Here is a 23,378-nt window from a genome sequence, read left to right as displayed (position 1 = left end):
GAGAGCCGGACCCCAGACATGGAGCCTCCCCGCCTCACGCAGCCCCCTCAGACAGCGCGGCCACGAGGCCGGGCCGAGCGCCTCAGCGGGACCCGGGGCTGCCACACCCGGCTTGGGGCGGCCCTCAGCGGGACGGCTCCGGCCAGGGGGGAGCCTCCAGAGCCCGGCTTGGGGCGGGCAGGGCCGGGGCGGTGCGGGGCGGCCCCGGCAGCCTCGCCTCGCCTCGCCTCGCCTCACCGCCAGGGGCGCGGGCTGCCCCCGCACGGCGGCCGCCGCCAGCCGCAGCGCCATTTACCCCGGCCCCGCCGGCCGAGGGAGGGAGGGAGCCTCGCAGCCCTCCTGCCCTTCGCCGCCACCACCACCACCACCTCAGGCAAAAAAATAAATTAATTAAGAAAAAAAGCCTTCGTATGGGATCGCTGGGAAGCCCCGGAGGCGGCTGGCTGCTCGTCCTGCAGGGCGTCCCGAGCGGATTCCTCGGCATTTCGGCTGCGTCGCCACCGCGCCCGCTGCTCCGCTCCTCAAGGTAAACTTCTGCGGGGGTCGGGTTTACCAGAAAAACGTCACCTAGGCGTGAAAATTATATTAATGATTAATTAATCAAACGGGAGAACGCAGAGAGCAAACGGCTGCGCTCGCCCCTTACCCCACGAGGTGTGTGTGAGGTATCTTAACGTGTTTAATTTCTGTGCATTCCTTGTTACTGCTTGAACATTTTCCCCCAAGCCTCCTTATGCTTAATAAACTTATTTTCGCCGCACGTTTTCCAAAGTAAACCCCGTCCGTGTGTTCGCTCCGCTGTAGCCCTCCGGTTTCAGGGGCTGGGCATTGCTGGCCAGCTCTTGGCTTGCTGAGCCGTCCTCAGTAGGGGCTGGGGTTTTGTCATCCCAGCCCTAAAATATCGATGAAAACGGGCTTTAGCAGCTAATTATTCGCTCCCCTGCACGCAGGGAGATCTAGCGCTGTCAGTTCCAGCCTGGCGAATGTAGACGCGTGATTTTAATAAAGCCATTATCCGGCAGCGACGTGAAACCGTCTGATGTGTAAATAGGAAGGGAAGGTGCCTGTGAGGATGGCAGCCCAAATCCCCGCTGAGGCAGGCAGCACACACAGGTACTGTGCTCATCTCCCTCAACCCCATCCCTCCCCGTGAGGAATTGGCACGGTTTGGGCCGTGACCGCTGCGAGTGGTCAGCAGCGACTGGATTTGGGATAAGGCGATTGGGATGAAACGTGACGCGCACCTGAGGGGCTCCCGCTTTCATGTGGGAGGTGGAGGAGGAGATGAGCAGCGCTGAACTTCCCAGCAGGTGGTAGGGCTTCAATAGCTGCCTCATCTCACAGCGCGACGAGCAAAAATAATTAATCTCTTTGCTGACAGACAGATAAAATACCGTAAATTTGCAGAAATGTTGCGGATACACGCTTCTTCCTCGCTGCTGGTGCTGCTTGGCCACTTCCCCGAGGGAAACGTAGGGAGGATTTAGGGACTTACAGGATTGGAGTTGCTGTTTGACTGCCTGCCTCTCTCATGCATAACCCCAGTTGTGCAAATTTCAGGTTGCAAATATGACTGCAAAATGTTTATAAATTGTAAACCCCTCGTAAAACCCATTGCAGGGGATTGGCAGTGAGGAGGGCTGAGGGTACTCAGGGTCAGGGTAAGATACAGGCTCCAATGCATTTGTAGTCTCGTTCGTGGGGTATCTGATTGATTCCTGGTGATCCCTTATTAACTGCAGCCTCTCCTCTGCTCAGTGAAGGGGGAATGGTTGCTGAGTGATGCATTGATGGAGCTAGGAACTGGTTAGCTGTGCTAAACCAGCAAGTCGTGGCACTCTGAGGAGCTGACTGGTTTGTGAAACATCAGATCTGTTTTGTGGCCTTTGATACTGCTGGAAAACCTACTGGAAGTCATAAATCCAGTCGTTGTTGTTGTTGTAAAGCTTGTGGACTGTCCAGAATGAGTACAGAATAATTAATTTTAATGACCTAGAGAAATAGGGGTATTATTTGAATAGGTGAATGTGTGTGCCACTAAGTCAGTATGTAACCTGTCCTATTACTTCTTTATTTGGGGAGGAAAAAATGTTGTAAATAAAATTGTATCTTTGGTTCTTACGCGGCTCCTGACACTGCAGTGCCTACAAGCCTCACAGTTCCTGGTAGATTTCATCTCAAAATACCTGTACCAGGCAGTGAAGTGCTATTTCCAGTGAAGAGCCAGAGGAAAGCTAAGTGATGAGACCAAGACCATACAGGAAATCTGTTGCAGAGCAGGGACTCGAAGTTTTCCTGTGTCATTTACTTCACACACAAGCCCCTTGGTCTTCATTCCCAAGGCCCTTTATGGCTCATCCTCTCCTTATCTGTCCTTTCCAATCCACTTTGGAGAGGAAGTCTTCCATTTCCAGTTAGCCCATTATACCGTCTGGTGGAACAGAAAGCATCTTCTTCTGCTGCTGTGTGCCTGCTGCATCTCACACAATAGAGCCTTAGTCCCCGCTTGTCCACCAAAGTAATAAATTAAAAAAGCCAATTATTCAAAGCCTGAGAGCCGCCTCTGTTCAATCGCTGCTCATCTCATCAAGTTAATGAACTCGAGGTAAAAGATCTGCATAGTGTAGAAACCATTTCAGATACATTGTCTGCCTTGAAAGGCAAGATTTTCTGCGGGTGCTGGAGGGGAGCAACAATAGAGCTGGGGGCAGGAGGTGAAGAAGTGGGATGTTTTTGAGAAGGGAAAAAAAAAGGGAAGAATTGTAGGAAGAAGGTGGCTGAAGGGGAAAAGATGTGAACCAAGCTTAGAGGTCAGTGTAGCGTTTGCACCACACAGGGTGGAGGGAGAGAAAACTGGAAAGGAGCAGACACAAGAAAAAAGGAAGAGGGGAAGGAGAGGAGGAATGCTATGCTAGAAACGGGTGGGCAGTTCTTAGGTCAAAAGCTGCTATTAGAAATCAGCTGGCAAAGGTGTAAAAACTCAGGGAGACTTCGTGCATGCATGTTAACCATGGCGTTGTTTGGGGGAGCCTCAACCAGGTTGGAAAGTCGGGGGGCTCCAGCTGCATCCAGTGACCACAGAGGGAGAAGTAGCCCTGGGCTGGGCTTGGCGAGGCACCTGATGGAAGTTAGTTTTGGTGCCGTTTCAAATGCTCCAGTTGCAGCTTGGGTGTTGCCTGTGCTGCCCGCCAGAGCCTTTTCCTAAGCCAACCAAGATAACACAGATGAAAGGGGAGAAGGGAAGAAGGGTTGGGGTCCGGTTCATGAAATGCCCACAGGCCCCAGTGCTGGGCTGTGTCCGCAAACGGGCTTAGAAAGAGCCTCTCCTGAAAAGTTCTGCTAAAAACACAGAGCAGGAGAGAGGGGATGAGGAAGGGGGGCGGATTAATGATGCGATTTGCTAATATCATACATCTGACAGTGGCAGAAATAGGAACAGAAGTCAGGTCTCCTGTGCCTCACTCCGGTGCCCCGTCTAATGAACCATGCTGCGTTTCCATCTGTCAGCTTGACATGCGCAAATTAAAATGTATGGCAGCTATCTCAGGAGTATTCTCCTGCTCAATCTTCCTTCTTTCTTCCCTGGGATGTATTCCTTCTTCCCTAGCTTTGTGTCTCTCATTAGGCTCGGATTAAGATGATTTGAATTTTACCTGACGCCGTGTGATTGTCTAAAACCAGTATTTGTAAAAGACATTTGAAGAATACGCAGCTAAGAAAGCCAGAGATGGAAAGGACCCATTAAGGCATCCAGCACCATTGTATTACTGCCCATAAAGCATTTTTATTTCCCTTCTCTAGTTCAGTGCAGTTACAAGCAGTGCCATATAACTTACTTACTGTTTTCCTTGAGTGATTATGCCGTTGGCCAAAGCATCTCTTGCAAATATGTTTTTTAAACCTGCTTTTTCTTTCTTGGATCACTGTTATTCTTTCTTTTTTTTTTCTTTTTTTTTTCCCTTTAAATGCCCAATTAATGGTTAATGATGGTTAATAATGGTTAAATCCCAGGACCACCAGCCTATCAAGCCTCCGACACGACACCACGTCTCTCACCAGTAGCCGGTGCCGCGTGCTGCAGAGGAGAGCCAGCTCGGGAGCCCTTCGGCAGGCACGCAGGGAGCAGCAGCCCCTAGGAGCAGGCTGGCCCTCCACCACTCTCTGCCATCAGCCTGCCCCTGGCTGGAGCCACGAGGTTTGTCTTCCTGTAATTTACAGCACAGGGAATGAAATCGGGGGTGTTTGGGGTATCGCCCTCACTGCCTCATTTGTTCTGGAGCCCTGTCAAGTTCCTGGGCCAGGTGGTGATGATTCCCTAGCAAATACGTACAGCTATTATTGTAATGGGCCTTTGCTGGGCAAGGCTGTGCATACTCCTGTTAATCTTTTCTTAGAAATTACTCTCCAACCACTTGAATTAAGTGTGTGTGAGAAACCGGAGAGAGAATTGGCACAGAGAAGATGGGCGAAGAAGCTAAAACAATTTAAAAAGCTTTCAAATAGCACAATGGCTGAATCTTAGGTCAACAACCCTTAGGTCAATAACTCGATGTTATTGTTGAAATATCTCATTATTTTTATGATTCCTGAAAACCTACCTGATCTTTGTCACGCCCACTTCTTACGTTTTATGTTTATGTTCTGCAATTTTTTTCCTCTCCTAACTTACGCGTGCTCCAGTGCCAGTTTTCTCTCATAAAATCGGGTTGTAAACTGTATTGAACAAGAATTTTCTTGCATGTTTGAGTGACGGTAAGCACAGTAAGGCTTACTTTCAGACACTCCTATACAATACAAAAGAGAGCAATTCTCGTATTTTGAGAAGGACTCCTTTGAGCTCGATCTTCTCTTTTTAGATTCTCTCTTGCTTCTGTTTCTGGAGCGAACTGTAGGTTTTGCTGCTGTCATTCTGCTTCCAGCCTGTTTTATATGATTGCTATGAGACTCGTAACGACTAGTTTAAAGCACATTGAAACAAAATTTTGAAACCTTTTTCAAAAGGTTCTCTATTTTTGTTGGCATAACCGATGCTATGTAGAATGTAAACTTAAAAGAATGATGGAGGAAAAGTTGGAAGTTAGCACTCTCTCCAGCAGATCAGTCTGAATGACATGAAAAGCAGTTACAGATCTTTTACAGAGCCTGTGAGATAACTAAATAATATTACTAGACCAGAAAACAGGGCAGTTTGAATTGTGTAGCAGCAGTAAACCCGCAGTGTCTACAGGTGTTGAGGTCAGAGTTACATTTTGTATAAAATACTTATTCTGCAGTTGTGGGTGTTGATCTTAATGTAAGACATGCACAACAGCAGTTACTGCAGCGTAAGGGTAAATTGTTGTGACAGGTCCTTATTGTTCTGTCTCAGGACTTGACATTTCAAGAGGGAAAATGTACAATGAATTGGAGTTGTGCTTATCTATTGATCCAGTATTAATAATGGTTAGGTAAATGAGAGAAAACTGTTAGTTAATGGTGTAGGGTTTTTTTTTTCTTACTGGTGGGATGTCTTTCTTCTTGGATTTTACGAAGCAAGGTCAACACAGCTGAATTTTTTAAACTTTCAGGTGTTCCTGAAAAAAGTGCCTGCACTTTGGAGCTGAAGAAGGACATGAGGAGTAAAAGGACCTGGGATCCTACTGGTCAGAATGAAACAGATGCTGAAAGATTTTTCAAATCTGTTGTTAGTGGTGCTCTGTGACTACGGTGAGTACTAGAGCTTTCAAGGGAAAACTGTGAGAGGCATATTCACAAAGTGGTTTTGGACAGTGCTGTTTGCAGGGTATCCGCTGAAATAAAATGTCACACAAGCCACCGTTGCACAGAATATAGTCAAGGTCTTGTGCAATGATGTAGGTGGAAAAGACAGCTCGGCTTGCATAAGCTGCCCCTTTGGATCTAGCAGGAACCTTTCCTGCTGTGAATTTGCTCAGAGAAGTAAACAAGATAAACGAGCACATTTCTGTGCGCATCATCAAGGGGCTGGCTGTGTCAGAAGCAGCAACAGGAGCTCTGCTCTCTTTTGAGACTTGTATTCCGTAACATTTAACATGTATCTGGGAAGCCAGGACTATTTTAGGTGTCTGTACTGGGGTGGGAGGAACCACAACACACAAGTGCCCATTCCTCTCCGTTAACTATAAAAGGAACCTGTGGAAACATCTACAGTGCAGGCAACTTCCTCTGACTGTGTGAGACCCCATCTGATGGACCTAAGCTGTTGACTCACAGAACTTTTGAGAACAATGAGGTGTTCTCTCCTCTGACCACGTAAGAAGCCAAGGGATGGGATTCATACCCATTCAATTTCAGTCATGTACAATTAGGCAGCTAGTCTGAAGCAATCGCTGTTGTTTGAGTCACAAAATGGCACATCTTGAGGGCAGCTCCAACCCACCTGCAGTGCGAGATGTGTGGGTTGAGAAAGCAGCTCCTTCTCTCCTTCAGCTGTCAAGGGAGATTAAACACCTCCTTTAGCTTAGACAGCTACGAGATAGCTACAAGTCTGAGGGGAATCCCAGGCAGGGCATCTACCTTTTCCAAGAATGTACTAAGTAGAAGGTAGGTTTGCAAAGATAATCAACTCCTTACTGCACAGTGATTTAGAAATGCTGAAAATGGGACTCTTATAATACATATGTTTTCAAAAATTACATTCATAATTTAAAAGCAGGTGTTAGGGAGAGAAGTGGACTGAGAATGCATGCAGTTTGCTTTTCCTGTGTACGTGAGAAAATATGCTCAGCTACCTGTACCTCTGTTCTTGCTCCATCTCCTCTCTAGAGCAAGGGGTCACTGGACACTACCAAGAACCTAGAATTGGCCTCTCTTAGATGAGCTCAAGTCTAATAGAAGTAGAAACTCTTGTCTGTGGCTTTTGGTACCATGTGTTGCTTTAATAAAACAGTTAACTAGCTAAGTTAAGAAGAGTGCTCCGAGTGGGTAACGCAGTGAAGATAAATTTTGAATTCACTTAATCCAGAAAGTGAGGTGAATTGCAATATCCACGGCTTCTTGGTGAGCCAGTCCTGCAGGCATTCACAGCTAGTTGACTCACAGGTAAGAGTTATTGTTTGGGAACTTTATAGAGAGTGGCACAGTGAGTAATTAAAAGGTGCAGTTAAAGAGCTAAATCTCTGTTGCAAACTTCAGGTGCATCATCTTTTCTCTTATTTCCAGTGAAAGGGTAGTCCCTAATTCTGAAAATAACTTCCAAAGAGTACATATCTTTGAGTATCACACATGTACATACTGTTTAGAGAACTATTTCCCTCATATTCTTATAAACGTTACACCAATACTGTGTTTTAAATGAACAAGTATATTGTGGAAAATCACTGTAATGCTACAAACAACAACAAAAAAAAGATTCTAGCATACAACAAACCAGTATTCAGTATTCTCATTTCTTATCAGTTTTTCTGATGTGTTTGTTCTTCGTAGCTCTGTTGTGCTGATGGCTGACAAGCCAACATCACAACCCAAGCTGGCTAGAGCACAATTAAAAATAAATAAATATCAGAACAGCACCCTCAAATAATAATTCTCACTCTTCAGAAGAAAAACAAGGATTTTCCTTTTGATGTTTTGAAGAGGGAGCTCTTGCAAAGGCTCCTCTGGCAGGTTGTTGGCGCCACAGCCAGACTCCATTCACTGAGAGACCATTGTAATGGCAACCAAAAATATACAAACGCACTGAAAGCTGCCCCTGACTGGCTGCCCAAACAACTGGGACCAAACTTGGGCTTGTGACAGAGCCGTGCACGCACAGGAGGCTGGAGGGCAGCTGAAGGAGCACATGGTGGAAGCTGCCTGCTTCTGGCTGGCAACTTGTGGAGCATTGTGGAAAACTGCTACGTGGGTCACCTGTGAGCATGAAGTTGTGTTATTAAACAACGAGGGGAGAAGGGATGCTGTGACCTGAGGGGTGCCAGGCAGAGCTCTGCAGTGCTGGAACAGCATCCTGCAGGAATGCTCACTTCCCTCACTTCCCAAGTGACCCGTATTAGGGTGGATGGGAGCTACATGGCAGTCCCCTGGCCTCTCTCCAGTCCTCCCACACGCACACACAGCACTGTTATTTCTTCTGGTGTGGGCCAGTCCAAATAAAAAATAGTGCAACTGAGTAAGGAGAGGAGAACAGTAGGTGTAAACATCAGTGCTTTTCATTACTATCACATCAGGGATTTTGTTGAAAATCTGAAGCCTGAGGTTGAAATTTTTCACGCTGGGTTTTTGCCATGGCCTGATTTCTTTTTCCCTTATTACATTTCAGCCAAGTTGAATCTGGCCAATTCCTTTGTAGAGAAATGCATCATTTTGCCCACGTTCAGAGAAAGAAAATCCCAGCAACTTGCAACCATTTCGCTTGGAAACTCTAGCGCAGGTGTGGGAACTTCATGTTAGAGAGCTCATGAGGCTTTGGAACATGCATTTTCTTGTCTGTACGAGGATGTGGTCAGACTTGGTCCGTATGTAAGTCCTTGCAGATGAGTTAACAACAAACCTCTCTGAGGGGTGGAGCACGCTCCAGCTCCCTTTGGCTCCTCTTGCCAAACAACTGTGCTGCCCAGGGCAGCAGCTTTCCCCATGTTTGTAATGTCAGGCCCTGGAGGTGCTTGTTCTGTGCACTCTGCTCCCCTTGCTGGTGTGCTGGAGGTGAACAAGAAGGGTGAGAACTGGAGTTGAATTTTTGAGGTTGCAAGGAACCTCTGGAGGCCCTCTGGTCCACCCCCATGCAGGCGCCTTGTGCCACTCTCCCAGGAGGAGCCCCCACAGCCTCTCTGGGCAGCCTGGGCCAGTGCTCAGCCGCCCGCCCAGCACAGAAGTGAGAAAGGCCAGGTAGTTCTGAGAGGCCCAGGTAGTTGTTGAGTTGATATTTGACAAGTTTTCACCTTTGTGTCTATGCCCTGGTTCCTAACACACTAAAGGATGGTGACATTTCCTCATCTTTCAGGGCCATTGCAGGGATAAAATATTTCTAATACACCCTTACACTATGATAAGAGCACAACAGAAGAGTCCATGGAGGAAGTGAAGAATTCTGTCTTATCAGGATGGATTTGGGATGGAGTGCAGTCAGTAATACAGGGGGCCACCCATGGAAGGACGAGACTAAAAGAGCCCTCTGCTAACGGGTACCATCCATCTGCCAAACGAAGCAGGATCTTGTGGAAAAAAATGGTATTGACTCATGCAAATGAAAGGCTGACTTAAAGCACATGTATGTAAGGGCATACACATGATTTATATGTGTAAGGCCGTGCCTACAGCCTTCCTTCAGACATCAGGGATATGGTTGGGGCTGGTTATTTTAGCCGCCTGTTGCAGCTGGCGAAGAGTTATAGGCTGCTCTGGTGCAGGCTGATGTAAATGGCTACAGCTGCTCAGATGAATTGCTTCCTGAAAATTTTCTCTGCTGACAGGAAAGTGAATCCAAGGGGATGAAGTCAAATTGAAGCTTGCAGTGGTAGTTGTCTTGTATTCTGTGAGATGAGTCCTGCTGCTCCCAAATGCTGAGTGCTTGCCTTGGCACTTGCAGTGTTTTTCCAGCACAGCTTTCTGAGAGGTAATCTGAAGACAGATGTAACAGATTGAACAAGTCAAAGTATTGTTAGTCGATACTACTTACTGAAGTATTGCTTCAACTGAAGTCTTACAGATACATAGCACCTTCCATCCAAGACTCAGAAGCCTTTTTCCAGACAATTTTTTACATAGAGATGTCTCACAGCACGTTCTGTATCTGGAGTAAATGTATGCAGCTCCCATTTTTCGGGTAACCTTTCTACCTCTGAAATCCTTAAGTTTCAAGCAATGCAGAAAAGCTAGCTGAGCTGAGAAGAGAAATGTGATCTTCTCAATCCAGTGCTTCAGATATCATCTATCCCCACTAGTTACAGCATGTCTCGGGATAATTTGGCAACCTGCACAAACATGGTCATGCAAGAAGTGCATTCAAAAAGCCGGTGCCATTTATAATGAAGTGATGTCATTTAGACATGTTGCACCACATCTGAGACAAGAAAAGTGCTGCAGTCACCATCACTGTTATTTTCAGCTCTTTCACTCAAGTGTCTCTGTGATGCAAATGAGCAAAATGAAAGATTCATAAGACAGAGCAAGAGAAGAGGCTTCAAAAAGCATCATGCAGACTTTCTATTTTATTTAATTTGAGGGACATTTTTCATGTTTCTGTATTAAGAAACTACTGCTTTTTTGTTTTTGCTAAAATAAGTAGAACAGCTGGCCCCTGTGAAGTGGGCTTTAGGAATCTACGAGTGAAAGAAGTTGAGATTTGCATGGTCTATCCCTCGAAATGACGTTTTCTGTGAATGCTTCTTTTTTTTTTTTTTTTTAGCCTTGTTTTTAACCTTCCTGAGCGTGTTGCTACAGTGAACTTTGAGCTGTTCCAAATCACATCCCTGCACAAAGAGCTTTAATTGCTCTAGTTACAACTTTTTTGGGGGGGATCTGATTCCCTTTTAAAAGTTTGAGTGCGATTTCTTAAATACCCACTTTATAAATATGTATTTTCTTCTGTGAATTACATCAGCAGTCAGTCGTGCCTCTGTTTTCTAACGCTGTTTTCCTTTCAGTGCTGGGTGAGGCAGAGTACCTCCTGCTGGAGCGCCCGGGTCATGTAGCCTTCAGCAACGACACGGTGTCTGTGGAATATTGGCACCACGGCAGTGGGAATGTGACGGCAGAGAACCTCTCCATCCTCTTGCTGGATGCCAGCACCAACGAGATCATTGCAAGAAAACAGCTTCCCGTCAACCAGTCCCAGGGGATGGTAGAGTTTGAGTGTTTCTATTTCATGAGTGCCGGGGACTTTTTGTTCAGAATGGGCTCTCCCAGCGGTAATAGCAGTGCTGCTGTGAGTGGAGGAGCAGCCACCCTCCGCGTGGAATGGCCGGTATTTCACATCGACTTGAACAGGACCTCGGAGCTGCCTGGAAGCTCCCTTCAGGTTGGGCTTTTTACAAATGAGCACCTGTGTGCCGTGAACAAGACGGCGGTGTCGCTGGAAGTGATCTTCACCAGCGCCCTTTATGAACTAGGGAGAATCAGCTCTGACGAGATGCTGGGCGTCAGAACTAGCAAAAGAATCCCGCTGTCCAGCTCCCAGTGGGTCGAGTTTGATTGCCCGCCTGTTGGTCAAGAACCTTACATCACCGTCTTACTGAAATCGTTAGCGACACGTTCCCTTATTGCCTCCATGGGACCCATAGATCTCCTCCACAAATTCGGGTACAGACTGGTTGTGGCACCAGAAGCGGTGTGCAGAACTTTGCTACAGGTCTTCGTAGTCTTGCCACCGTGCACGTCTGTCGGTGGCAAAATCGTCGTCTATAAAGAGGCTCTCAAACATCCCACTCTAAGAACATCTTGGCTCTATGAGAACACCCTTCACCCAGGAGACAACAGGACAGAATTTAACTGCACTTTGTTTGATGTGGGGAAGAACAAATACTGCTTTGACCTCTATAATTTCTCAAACCGAAGCCATTTCCCACCAAGAGTTAAGGAGTGTATGATGATCCAAAGGAATATGGGTTTGTACCGACGTTTGTTTTCTTTTAGCAGGAATCAGCACTCTTCCCAGCCAGCATGGGTAGAGATAAATCGGTTTGATTGTAGTGTCTCTTACTGAATAGCTGCCTTTTGGGTCTTCTGCACTGGAAAAAATAATTGTAAAGGCATATACAGATGGGAGCAAAATGGAGTAGACTTGTTTAGAGGCGTACACAAGGACGTTTGGTAACAAATGCCACAGTGATTGCTCAAAACTACATAAATTTAAGGCTAAGTACCAACGAAAACTGCTTGGGACCTTTTGAATGATGGATCTATCTAGTTCCAGTAAAGCTGAAACTTGGCTTTCTGAGTGATTTAAGAAGCTACCACAGTAGATCTGGCCCACTGCAGACATCTATACTGCATTTAACGGTCTAGAAGCCCAATGTCCAACACAAAGTAGCTGCCTCGCTGTTTAGTTGAGAGAGGCAGACATCTCCTGGGGTGATTCATCCCATCCTGAGATGGGCAGAGGAGATACAGGGGCTGAATCCTTGCCTGGCTGAATTCCTTCCTGGCTCTACCCTGTTTGCTGTGGGAGTTTAGAATCCTAACTGCTAGATAGACAAATTTTGATGACCTGAATCAAGAGTTGGCCATAGCAAAAGACACTCTTGTGTCCGTTGGGCAGCTGGAGGGGCTTTACAGCATCTTTTCAAGCCATGTCTCTGCTGCTGCTGCTTAAAACAGGCCACACTGCATTTCCTGACCCATAAGGCCACCTGCCACACCATGGGTCACATCCATAGAGCTAAGCTCTTTTCTTCCAAGAAAATATTAGATTCATACAACCTGCCATGTGGGGACAGTCTGTGTGGTCTGTGGAGTCCTTTGGCTGTGTCCAGGCATGCTCTGGGAGAGTGCTGGTTGGCAGAAGCCAACACCACGTCCAGGAGTAGGACTGATCATAGTTAAAGGTGGTCACAAGACAGAACTTGAGGCCATTTCTCAGTCCTGTTTTATTTTTTATCTCTATAACTTATATAGGTGTAGCCTCATGGGCTCTTGGGGGTAGTAGTCTGTGGTTTGGCGGGGTCTTCAAAGCACCGTAGCATGGCAGAGGAAGCAGAGGAGCCAAATGTCCTCTGGTTTGTAGAAAACTGTAGCGAGGGATGGACTGCGTGTGCACGAGGGGATCGGGGTTGGCTTAGGTTGTGTTGCCCACATCCTGGAAGAGAAAAGTAAATGCTCTGAAGTCCTGGAGCAGGCTTGCATCCCTAGGTTATGAATTAGTCTCTCCCATGGGCACGCTTCAAAGAGCTTGGGTTGAAAGGCTGGAGATGTGTTCTGCGCATCCCCACCCTGGGCTTCCTGCAGAGGAAGTGCAGCTCGAGCCAAAAAAAGGGTCCTTGCACCTCCTGGGCAGGTCTCCGAGTGGGATGATCAGGAGACCAGGAGCACAGGACGTGGGCCAGACACAGCCTACCTAAACTAGGTTTCTAGCGTTGTGTGGTTTGTGCTACTTCATTAATTCTGACGTTGTGAGCTCTTTAATTAACGCTCTGTACTAGGAATGACCTCTGTTTTCAGCACATGCCAAGCCGGGTACGTAGTTCTTCTCTGCAGCTTAACTTTCCATCTCTGTGTTCTCTGTTGGCACTCTCGGTCTTTGGCACAGGGAAGTCCACCTAAAAATGAAAGCACGCTTCCTTCATCGAGATAATTCTCCAGGAAAAAGGAAGAGAGAACTCTCTTTCTTTCTCTGTGCTTGGGTGGTATTTATATGGCACGCAGATACTATCTAGCTAATTGCCCTGACAGATGAATAAGTAGGATATGACACAGCTACGCTTCTGCGCCCGATCTTTGCCTGGTTTTAATTGTTGCAATCCACCTTGAGCAACGCCCGCGAGTCGCTTTGTTTCCCGGAGCTGCACGTTAGCACCATCCCCACGGCGGCAGCCGAAAGGAATCAGGCTGCTCGTGGAGAACGCCTTCAAGTCAACAGCTGGCAAGTTGGAAGTGTCATGTCAATGGAACCGATGAAAGCGACACCACATCGCCGTAAAGAAAATGTCAACCCGAAATTAATTAGCAGCACGTCTGCCTCCGCGGCCGTATCTGTGAGACTTCAAAGCCCCCAGGCAGCACCGAGAGGAGCGGGGTGTTTGGGGTGGAGCGCAGCAGCCCGAAGCAGGGGGAACCTCCTGAACCTCCGTGGCCTTTGGGGACTGCAGGAGGGATTCTCCTGAGCCCCCGGCCCTGTGGCAGGGCAAAGGAAACGAGGTGCATTTCTTAACAAAGCTCATCTAGCTTCAGCCCGCAGCGAGGGGCTCTTGCTCTGCTGATGTCTGCCAGACGAGGCAGCTGTTTGCTACCCATCGGCTTCCCCTGCAAGGCCTTGGCGCATCCAAATTGTGTCGGTCCTCCCAGATAACCTCAGTGTTCTTTTTGATAAGCTGAACAGATCGAGGCTTTAATTGAAAGGGTTTGATTAATGTTCTGGCTCTTTTGGGCCCCATTTCCATTCCTTTTAGCAATCCTTTTTACCTGACAACACAAGTTTGGGTGTCATCTTCTAACATCCTCCTCCCTGATGCCATTCGAGCAGTAGCACTCTCACTGAGCTCCCTGCTTTCTGCTCCTCTGCGTTCACTCCCACAGATGCCCTGGCTGATTTTGCCGTCGCTTTCACCCTGGAAACCCTTGAGCTGTTCTTGCACATGACCTTTCAGTTCCGCAGCCTATTCTGCGGGTACAGCCTGTATTCCTTCTGCCTGCGTTTTGCATTTGGCTGATTTCTCCACTTTCTGTGAGTTGTCCTAACTTGCCACGGAGCCCACATTGCTCCGTGCAGTTGCGCTGTCTCCTCAAGCCATCACAGCAGCGACATATTGTCTCAATAATGATTTTCTATTTATTTTCCTGTCACTGAGGCAGGCGTTGCATAGCACCAAACATTACCCTTATCCCTTTGAAATCTCTCCAGATGCATTCCCACTCAGTGATGATTTTCTGTTGACAATTGCATATCAAACCTGTCACTCCGCCAGCTCTTCCTCTGTTTAGCGTATGCTCTGTTATTATGAAACAAAGATACTCCCTTGTAAAAGATGAAAGCTCCTAAATCATTAAAATTATCTTCCTCCAAACCACAGCTGATGAGATAAAGGTGATTTTGCAACACCTGCTTTCCATAGATCGGGCATCAGTTATTTTCCTGATCCTTTGTCGATCCAGCTCTTTATCCCTCATCCCTGGCAGGCTTGGGACAGCCCGTGGAAGAGGACTCTGTCTGTCTGGTGCCTGCAGGAGGAAGGAGAAGGCTTCTGGTGACCCTGGGCAGGCCAGAACAGCACCTCTTCCAGCAGGGGCCATCAGCTTCAGAACAAGTATCACCAAAAAAAAACCCACAACCCTGTGTTTTCCAAGGCTGCGAATCTATTCAACATAGGGAGTGCATTTATCAAACGTGAGCCCGTGCTTGTGGAGTTTCTGTAGACTGCAGCTGGGGAACCTGTGAAGAAATAACAGCGCCGTGAGTCACCTCGTTCACCTCGGCACGGAGGTGACTCAGAGAGAGCCGCGCAGCTGAGATTTTCCCTACGTCTGACTGAATGAGCTGAATGTCTGCGAAAGAAAGCTCTGCTGGGTCGTTTTAGCCAGCAGCAGAAGCGTGGCTCTGCTCTCATTCGTTTCAACCCGTTATCCCGTGCTTTGCACGGTTGGGATTGGAGCGACCCCAGCAGTGGGACCTGGGCTCTCCTTAGGACGATGTCCCACGTCCTGCTCAGTGTCTGGCTGGAGTCAGTCAGGATGGCTCTGATAAAATTAGTAGTGCTGTGCCATATAAACAGGCGCATTTTATTCATATTTCCAGTGTTAATGAATTATTTTTTTCTTACTGTTCTTAGTTACACTCCCAAGCCCAGTTTCAACCCCAATGTAAATCCTAACGAAGCCTGCTGTGCTCGCGGACAGCGGGGATGAGTTTTGTTGCCTTCTCTCCCATCTGATTTTTGCTACCTGTCAAAAAACACATGGAAAGGTCCACAGGGCACAAGCAGAGCTGTTGCCAGCAGAGGGAAAGAAGGTAGGAAAAGCTTTTCTGGAGGGAGAAGCAGTCCCTGCATGTGCAGTATCTAGAGGCCGGGCGTGGGCACAAGGCTTGCATCAAACTCTTGCTCCTTGCGGAAGACGGCGTGAATCAGCCCTGCCTGCTATCTGCACGAGGATCTGGGAACCAATTAGCTCTGTTGCCTCAATCCATTTCTGCCTTGCATTTGTTTAGAAGCAGCCTGATGCAGGGAGGCTGGCTTTGTGCTCCAGCCTGCTCTGCTTGTGGCAGCGAATCCTTCATCTCTGCATCCCCGGCATGTGAGGAACAAACGGGGTGCTGGGGACTCGCCGGGAGAGCTCCTGAGAAAAGATTTCAGACAGTGCCCCTGCGATTCTTCAAGTTGTCTGTGGGGAAAAGACTGTAATTAGCCCAGGCAGAGTCTGGGTTTTCTTCTTTCAAGAGGCTGATCGGCCTTTCATTGTCCAAATGAGCGACCTGTCGGAGCATGCCACCGTTTCAGTGCACCCGGGCTTTATTTCCAGGCAAACGGAGGAGCACGGGATGGCTGAGAAGGACAGTTTGTTTCCCAGCTCTTACCCAAATGCCACCACGCCTGCTCTCAGGACCTAGAAACTGCTCTCAGCTTCCACACGTAGCCTACAGGCCCCTAGCCTAGCAGGTTTTAGCATGAGCCTGTAAATAATGAGTGATTTTATCCCACGTTACTGGTCTTGGAGTGCTTCGACCTACCTGCTGTGGCAGGGTGATGCCGAGCATGCCGCACCGGCTGTGCTGTGGGACAGCACCGCAGCTTCACGGCCCTGCCGAGGCCGAAACACAGGAGTTTGGGGAGAGCTGCTTACGCAGAGCACCAATTAACACAAGTTAATTGCGTTTATCTTTCCCGTTGGCAGATCTGCCAGCTGCCAGCTCTTCCAAACTTAACTCATCAGTTAGATATCTTCACGTCGATAACTGATTCCTCAGTTGCCTGTGAGAAAAGCTGACACTTCTTAGAGCTGCTTTGCAGTACGTACCGGCTGCTTTCTTCCCCTGGCGCTTTGGATCTGTCTCTCTTAAATGGAGGTTAATTATTTCGTTTCCTTGGGGGAGAATCAACTACGCTTCATTTTCTTTCACATGCTGGTAATTGCAGGAGGTTGCAGAGCGGGTTGCAGGGTTTAAATCTCCTCTTTCACAGGAGCTGGAGCATTTCCTGCTCGCCTGTTGCCGAAGGCGCACAATCGTTGCCCCAGAGCTATGGATGCCAAGAGCTGAGGAACTCTGTGCCTTCTGCTGAAGCTGAAGTCGGTGAAAAGTGCCTCAGAGCAACAGGCACGTCATCGGTTTGACATCAAAATTAGAAAATGACCCAGCCTAAATGTACGTTAAAGCTCACAGGCCTCCCTCTGCCAGGGGTGGGGGCACCGATGGAGTCCGTCTTGATATCAGGAAGGACACCGTGACACCCCCAGCTGCTGGTCTTTTGGAAGAGGGATCAGTTGGCTATCGATGTCCGTGCTGTGTGTGAGGCCAGGCAGACCTTCTCTACCCTGCATCCTCACCGACATGCCTGCACGTGCCTTACAGCCCTGGCTGGCAGCATGAGCGGAAGCCGAAAACCTCCGGGCCCCATCCTGCCAGGCACGTGGGTGGCTTCGTGCGAGCAAGGAGCCCCACAGGTTCTCTCACGCTGCTCGCAGGGACGTTCCTTCACGCTGGCGTGCCCACAAAAGTTTGTAGGGCAGGGCCCAACGCAGTTAAAATGTGACATTTATTAAATAACGTCTGTATTTATTTGTTGTTAGGGACTTTAAAAAGTAATAGCAGGCTACGAATAGAGCAGATAATAGAAGGTGAAATCCCAAAGCCATTTCCAGCCACCAAGCACTGTCTGGTCCTGGAACATCACAAACTGCTCACTGATGGGCAGCGCTGTGGCATCCCAGCAGCAAAGCAGCTAGCTAATAAAATCAAACATCATGACCCATGTTGGCAGTAGCAACCATAAATTATTAAGAAGAGAAATCTAATTTGCTTTTTGTGATTTATTGGATTTTCTGTTTTACCTCCGAGCAGGGAAATGAAGTGACTGGGCTGTTGTTTTTCTTCCTGATACGTTTTAAAGCCAGGACTGACCCACAGGACAGTTCCCAGGGTACTTGTCCTTAAAGACCGCACCTGGACTCGTCCCTTATTTTGGGGTTTAAAGTTACTGTCCTGTCTCAGCGTCACAGGTATGGGCAGGGATGGTCCCTTTTTGTCTCTGGGTCCTTGCTGCTCTGAAATTCGAGTGCTGAGCACAGGATGAGTATGGGACCTAAGCAAAAAAAGGGATTGCATTTAAAACACGACAACATCTGAGTTGGCATCAGAACCTGAGCCTGCCTCCGCTTAAAGTAAAACAAATAAACCTGTGAAATTTCATCTGGAGTTAATTGCCTCTGTATAAGCAGTAAAGCAACAGGGACCCGTAAAGCTGTCAGAGGAACGACTCAATAACACGTTTGTGTGCTAAGAAGATCACAAAGAGGAAAAGCAGGATTGCCTCTTCATTAGGCCTCGTAGGCTTCTCCTCCTTCCCCAATCACACAAATCAGGAGTAACTAACGCTCGAGTCAGTGGAGCTGTTCTGCTGTAAAAGCAGTATTTGTCAGGTAGGGATTGGGCTTTATGAATATATAAATTAGGAAGCTGTTAAAAAGATTTGTGGGTTAATTTCCATCCGCTGTTGTTGCGGGCAGCTCCTGCAGTGCCGCGCGGGGCGAGGAGAGGAAAGCAGAAGCGGGAGCCGTGCCCCAGACTGATGGGAACGGGAGCAGGTCCCTGGATCCTCTTGCTCTTTTGGTGTTGCAGTTTGTGTTGTTGGGTTATCTATTGCTTTTCTTGAATAAGAGGAGACAGTTCGATGCCTTCTTTGTCTTTAGGGGTGAGGCGGACGCGTTCCTCATTGCCGTGAGCTTGTGTGTTTGCAGAGACGTGGAGCCTGTGGCAGCCCTGGAGCCCCTGCAGCGTCACCTGCGGAGATGGAGTCCGGGAGCGCTTCCGAGAGTGCCTCACCTCCTCGCCGGCGAACCCAGGCTGCGCTGGACCTCCGAGAGAGACCTCCTCCTGCTCCCTGGAGGATTGTCTGGGTGCGTAGCTCTGCTGTCACCTGCCTTGTGATGGCTGAGGGTTTGGGAGAGATCTCAGGGCCAGGGGAACAGAATCTGAATCACGGGTTAAAGATTCCAGGCAGTGGAAATCTGTTAAAAATGTAATTTTCTGGCTTGCAACTAGAGGAGGCGTGTATTTCTGGTGTACTTTGGAACAGGTGTGGAAAAGTCTGCTGCCAGCAGTGGGACTATCTGTAAAAGAGCTTTAGATGTGTGTAATTCCTGAAACGCGTGGTATGGTGGGATTCGTGACAGTAGCTGATGCTGAGAAGTTCTCTGGTGTCTCCTGCACAGGACCTACTTTTTTTTCCAGCTGAATCTTCTCTGCCACTTCTCTGTTTCCTGTGCTGCTTCGTAATCACCTTTCAAGTTTTCTCTGCTCTGGTGGGAGAGCTCAAAGGTCTGCCTGCTCAGAAACTGAATGATCTACAGGCTCCAGTGCCTTCGTGTGCCACAGCCTGGCAGGGATGGGGACGGGGAGGCAATCAGGGCTGTGCAGAATATATTCCATCGAGGCAGATTTTGCATTTTGTCAGTTTTCGTGCAGCACTTGAGATGTTTCAACAGATTCTTGTTAAGGTTTCTGCTGCTTTTCATCACTAGAAAATGCTGGCTGTGCAGGTTTGCTTACATTGTAAAGCTGCAAGTGTCAGCAGAGAGGAACAGTTCAGATGTTTAGGGGCACAGTTTAAAGCTCCTACCCTGCTCTAGGGCTGCCTGTCTTTTCTGTGCCAATCTCCATCAGAGTGCTGAGGGCAATGGTGACACCGGAGAAAATCCACGGGTTAGGTGGTGCTTTTCTAGAGTTGCTACTGAGCTCTCCTGCTCTGTGCCTTGTATTACCTGCCAGAGGGGTCAAGAAATCCTAAAGTGGCTTGTTGATTGAACTCCCCCAGCTGCCCACCCCTTCCTGGAGCAGGCTGTGGCGCCGCTCTCACTGCAGCCATCAGTCCAGCAGATGGAGCAAATGGCTGAAGAAATGAAACCAGGGAACGGCCCGAGGGCAGCGGGAGGTCGGTGGCAAGAGGAGCAAACCTGGGGAACTAGATCCAGGTTCCTTGCTGCTAACTTTGTACTCCGGGTGATGTAGCACAATGTGCGTTACAGATAGAAAACCGGGTCCTTGATAAATAACTGAGAGAAAAGGGGACTGAGAGAGGGATGAGCAATGAATGAATTGCTCTGCACTGGCGCTACTGAACAGGGCAAATGTGGGTCCTGCCTTCTCTCTTGAGCTCGGAGCAGCAGTGCTCCTTGTTCTCTGGGCTGAGTGTCAGTTTTAGGGACCCTCAGAAAATACTCAACAGGCAGCGACGTTGTTCTTTGTGCTGATGTCTCAGAGTGATGTGAAGATCAAACTTAGGATCATGGCAGGGTTTGTCAAAGGTCTTGGGGCTGTCTTACAGCCCTGACTCAAAGAAACGGGCCTCCAGCTCACCCGTTATTGTAGCAGCCTGGGACCTTCTGGTCTGTGTTTGTCAGTGCAAGACATCCTGCACACTTGATAGACTGTCCGTAACCCTGATGGGAAGCTGTGGGTTCTGGATAAAACTAGGGACTGGGGCAAGGTTGTGAAGTGGTTTGGTTTGAGCTCACAGCTTTCTGACCGTCTCTTGACACCCACATGTGGTGTAACGTACAGGTGAGAGGTTTAACTAGGGCCGTGAAAAGCTTTGAGCTGTTGCTGTTAACAGGTAGCGGAGTGTTCCCTTTCGAAGATCCGTCTCCAGTTCACAACAGAAGAGCCCTAATACCAGAATGCCCACGGCACCACATCAGTAGAACCTCAGTTAGGATCCTTCTGAACATTGGAAAGGTTTTTGTCCTCTGCGGGGGCCAACACCGGGCAGCAGCTGAAGAAGCACCCCCAGATGGCTGCTCTGAAAAGTTCCACTTCCACTGCCAGTGCTCGCTTCAAACTGCAGAGCTCACAAGTCAATAATTCTCACACTTCCTTAAGCCATCCTAAAAATAATTTTGAAGTGATACCTGGACGACTGGCATCACTAGGGTTATTTTTACCCCTTTACAGCACTTCTCACCAGGAGATCTCGATGTACTTTGTAAAGGAGGGCAAGTATTATCCCATTTTACACAAATGTAGGAGTGTCTTCTGGAAAGGGCAGAACAGGCAAAGGTAACGATTACATCTGGAAGGTCTGCGGGTCCCTTGGTTTAAAGTGAGTGATCTGTTCCTGCCAGTTCAAAGTGATCAGTAGGAAGCCATCTACAATGAGCAAATCTTACTGTACTGTATTAATTAGTTTTGCTTTGTAGTATCCATCCTAAAATACCCAAATGCTGATGACGGTGCAGCTCTGCTGACAGACGTGTGTGCTCTTTGTTCCAGCTGTCAAGCCTTCCACCCCGCCTTCTGTCCAGCCGGGAGAGGACCAGAAAGCAAACAACATAGTGACCATCACGGGCATCTCCTTGTGCTTGTTCATCATCTTTGCCACCGTCCTCATCACCCTGTGGAGGAAGCTCTGCAAAGCTCAGAAGTGCAGCGCCGCTGTGCGCCGCAACTCCGTCCACTCCCCTGGCTTTCGGAAAAACTCCGACGAGGAGAACATTTGCCAGGGCAACAAGCAGCGGGACAGCTTCACCGAGGGAGGGGACGCCCCCGTTAACATTCCTCTGACCTACAGGCGAAGCCTCCAGTTTGCCCAGGAAGATGATGTCTCTGGGAGCGAGAGCTTTCAGCCGAATGCCCAAAAAATAATCCCCCCGATCTTCAGCTACCGCCTCGCGCAGCAGCAGCTGAAAGAGATGAAGAAGAAGGGCCTGACCGAGACCACCAAGGTGTACCACGTCTCTCAGAACCCCCTGACGGACACGGTTGTTGGTGCCAGCACAATGCTTCCCCTGAGTGCCGAGAACCAAGAGGAGGCCGCGGCCAACAAATTTCGGATCAAGTCCCCGTTTCTGGACCATCCGGCTGCTCAGCCCAAATTCCCGGCAGAGGGCTGCAACCCGAGGCTGGATTTCCCGTTCTCCCAGGCCAATCCCGCGCTGAGCCCCACGCAGACCTTGGTGAGGAGAGCTCATTTCAAACACCAGGACAGCAGAGGGGAGGCGTCGGAGAGGGGCTGCCCCAGGAACCCGCAGTTCAGGAGGACGGCCAGCTTCCACGAAACCAAGAAGGCCAGGCCCTTCAGGGAGAGAAGCATGTCCACCCTCACCCCCCGGCAGACCCCTCTTTACAACTCCAGGACCAGAACGTGGGAGCAGGGCTTGGAAGACAGAGCACGACCGAAGCTGAGGAGCGCCCACCCCACAGGCGACAGGCTGGATCAGCCCCACGGCGAGCCGCAGGGCCGCGGCACCAAGTGCCACCACAGGGCATGTCCCCCGGGGAGGAAAACGGATCCCACTGCTGACCGCCAGCCTGCCGGGCAGGAGAGGGCAGCTGAAAAGCCCGAGGGCAGCCGGGGCAAGCGGGGCCCTTCGCCCAACCCCAAAGGTGAGTGGCGGAAGGAAGCGGGCTCAGCTGGCAAAGATAATTACCAGAGGGGCCTAACGATCAGCCCCGCCCAGTACCGAAAGGACAAGTGCCAGAGCTTCCCCTTGGACCCTGAGTTTGCCTTTTATGATAACACCACCTTCGGTTTAACCGAGGCAGAGCAACAGATGATCGACCTGCCCGGGTATTTTGGCTCAAACGAAGAGGACGAAACGAGTACTTTAAGCATCGAGAAGCTGGTGATCTGAGTGAGGGGCTCGGTGCAGCCCTGCGGGAGGGGCGCATGCGGGAGAGGATCTGCAGAGCCTGCCAGCTTCCGAGGGAAGGAACAGTGGGAATTGTGTTCCCTCCGCTTGGAGAAGGAGGGAATTCCCAAAGTCTGACTTGTGGGAACGCATTCCTTCCTCGTTACTGGGAAGTGCTTCCGTGTAATTATTTTTTGTATGTGTGTACCTAACAGTACACACGTCATACCCTGGGAAAGCTTGTGCCAGTGAAGGCATGACACGGGAATAACCCATGGGGGTTTATTGCATAAAGCAGTCACATTTCATACATCCTACAGAACAAATCCCATTGATCTGGCCTTTTTCACCTTGTGGAAACCTCATGCTCATAGATTACGGTATCCTAAAAGATCTGTTGTCCAGCATCCTCAAACGTCTCTCCCAATTAGTGAACCCTTTCCCATTTAGGAAACACAAACCCCAAGTTGTGAGCAGTTTCCATCATTTTTGTGGTCATTATTGAACTGTGTTGATTGGCTGTAACTGTTCGGATAAGTCTCATGGTGCTGTGGTCGGATGAAAGTGCAAGCACTGAACATTTGGGGAGAACTTAACACTGAGGGGGTGTTTTTCATTACTCGAGACTGATACTTTCTTTCTGCCAGTATTTATTCCAAGAAAATACAGTGATGTGCAAATATTTCCAGGAAAAGGGTAGAAAAGAGCAGGCTACCGGGAAGTGCAACAAAAATTGATGACCAAATTTTAGCCCTCAGAAATGTTACTGGAGCATTTCAGCACCTGTAAAAGGCAGGAAGAGAAGTGTTTCATCCCACAGCCTTTCTGTAAGCGTCTTTGCCTTTATTAAGCATTTCATTTTTTGTGTGTGTAAACAAATGGACAATAATGCTACTGCAGCAAGCTCAAAATAAATTATGAACAAAACCAGCAAA

General features: G+C 48.7%; 1 protein-coding gene across 2 annotated transcripts; it reads left to right on the top strand.

The window, feature by feature from the left end:
- Nucleotides 1-204: 204 nt before the first annotated feature.
- On the top strand, nucleotides 205-23,378 carry THSD1 (thrombospondin type 1 domain containing 1). 2 transcript variants are annotated; one of them, XM_068673788.1, is made up of 6 exons: nucleotides 205-526; nucleotides 4,012-4,195; nucleotides 5,568-5,706; nucleotides 10,599-11,558; nucleotides 18,556-18,714; nucleotides 21,086-23,378. In XM_068673788.1, the coding sequence occupies exons 3-6, from the start codon at nucleotides 5,649-5,651 to the stop codon at nucleotides 22,444-22,446; spliced, it is 2,538 nt and encodes an 845-aa protein (XP_068529889.1). In that variant the 5' UTR covers nucleotides 205-526; nucleotides 4,012-4,195; nucleotides 5,568-5,648; the 3' UTR covers nucleotides 22,447-23,378. The 2 variants fall into 2 exon arrangements, with proteins under 2 accessions (XP_068529889.1, XP_068529900.1); XM_068673799.1 differs by lacking the exon at nucleotides 205-526 and adding an exon at nucleotides 2,332-2,605.

Source organism: Anas acuta, chromosome 1 (genome assembly GCF_963932015.1).
Source record: "Anas acuta chromosome 1, bAnaAcu1.1, whole genome shotgun sequence".
NCBI classification, from domain to species: domain Eukaryota; kingdom Metazoa; phylum Chordata; class Aves; order Anseriformes; family Anatidae; genus Anas; species Anas acuta.
Note: the sequence above shows the minus strand (reverse complement) of the source record. Positions and strands in the feature narration are given on the sequence as shown.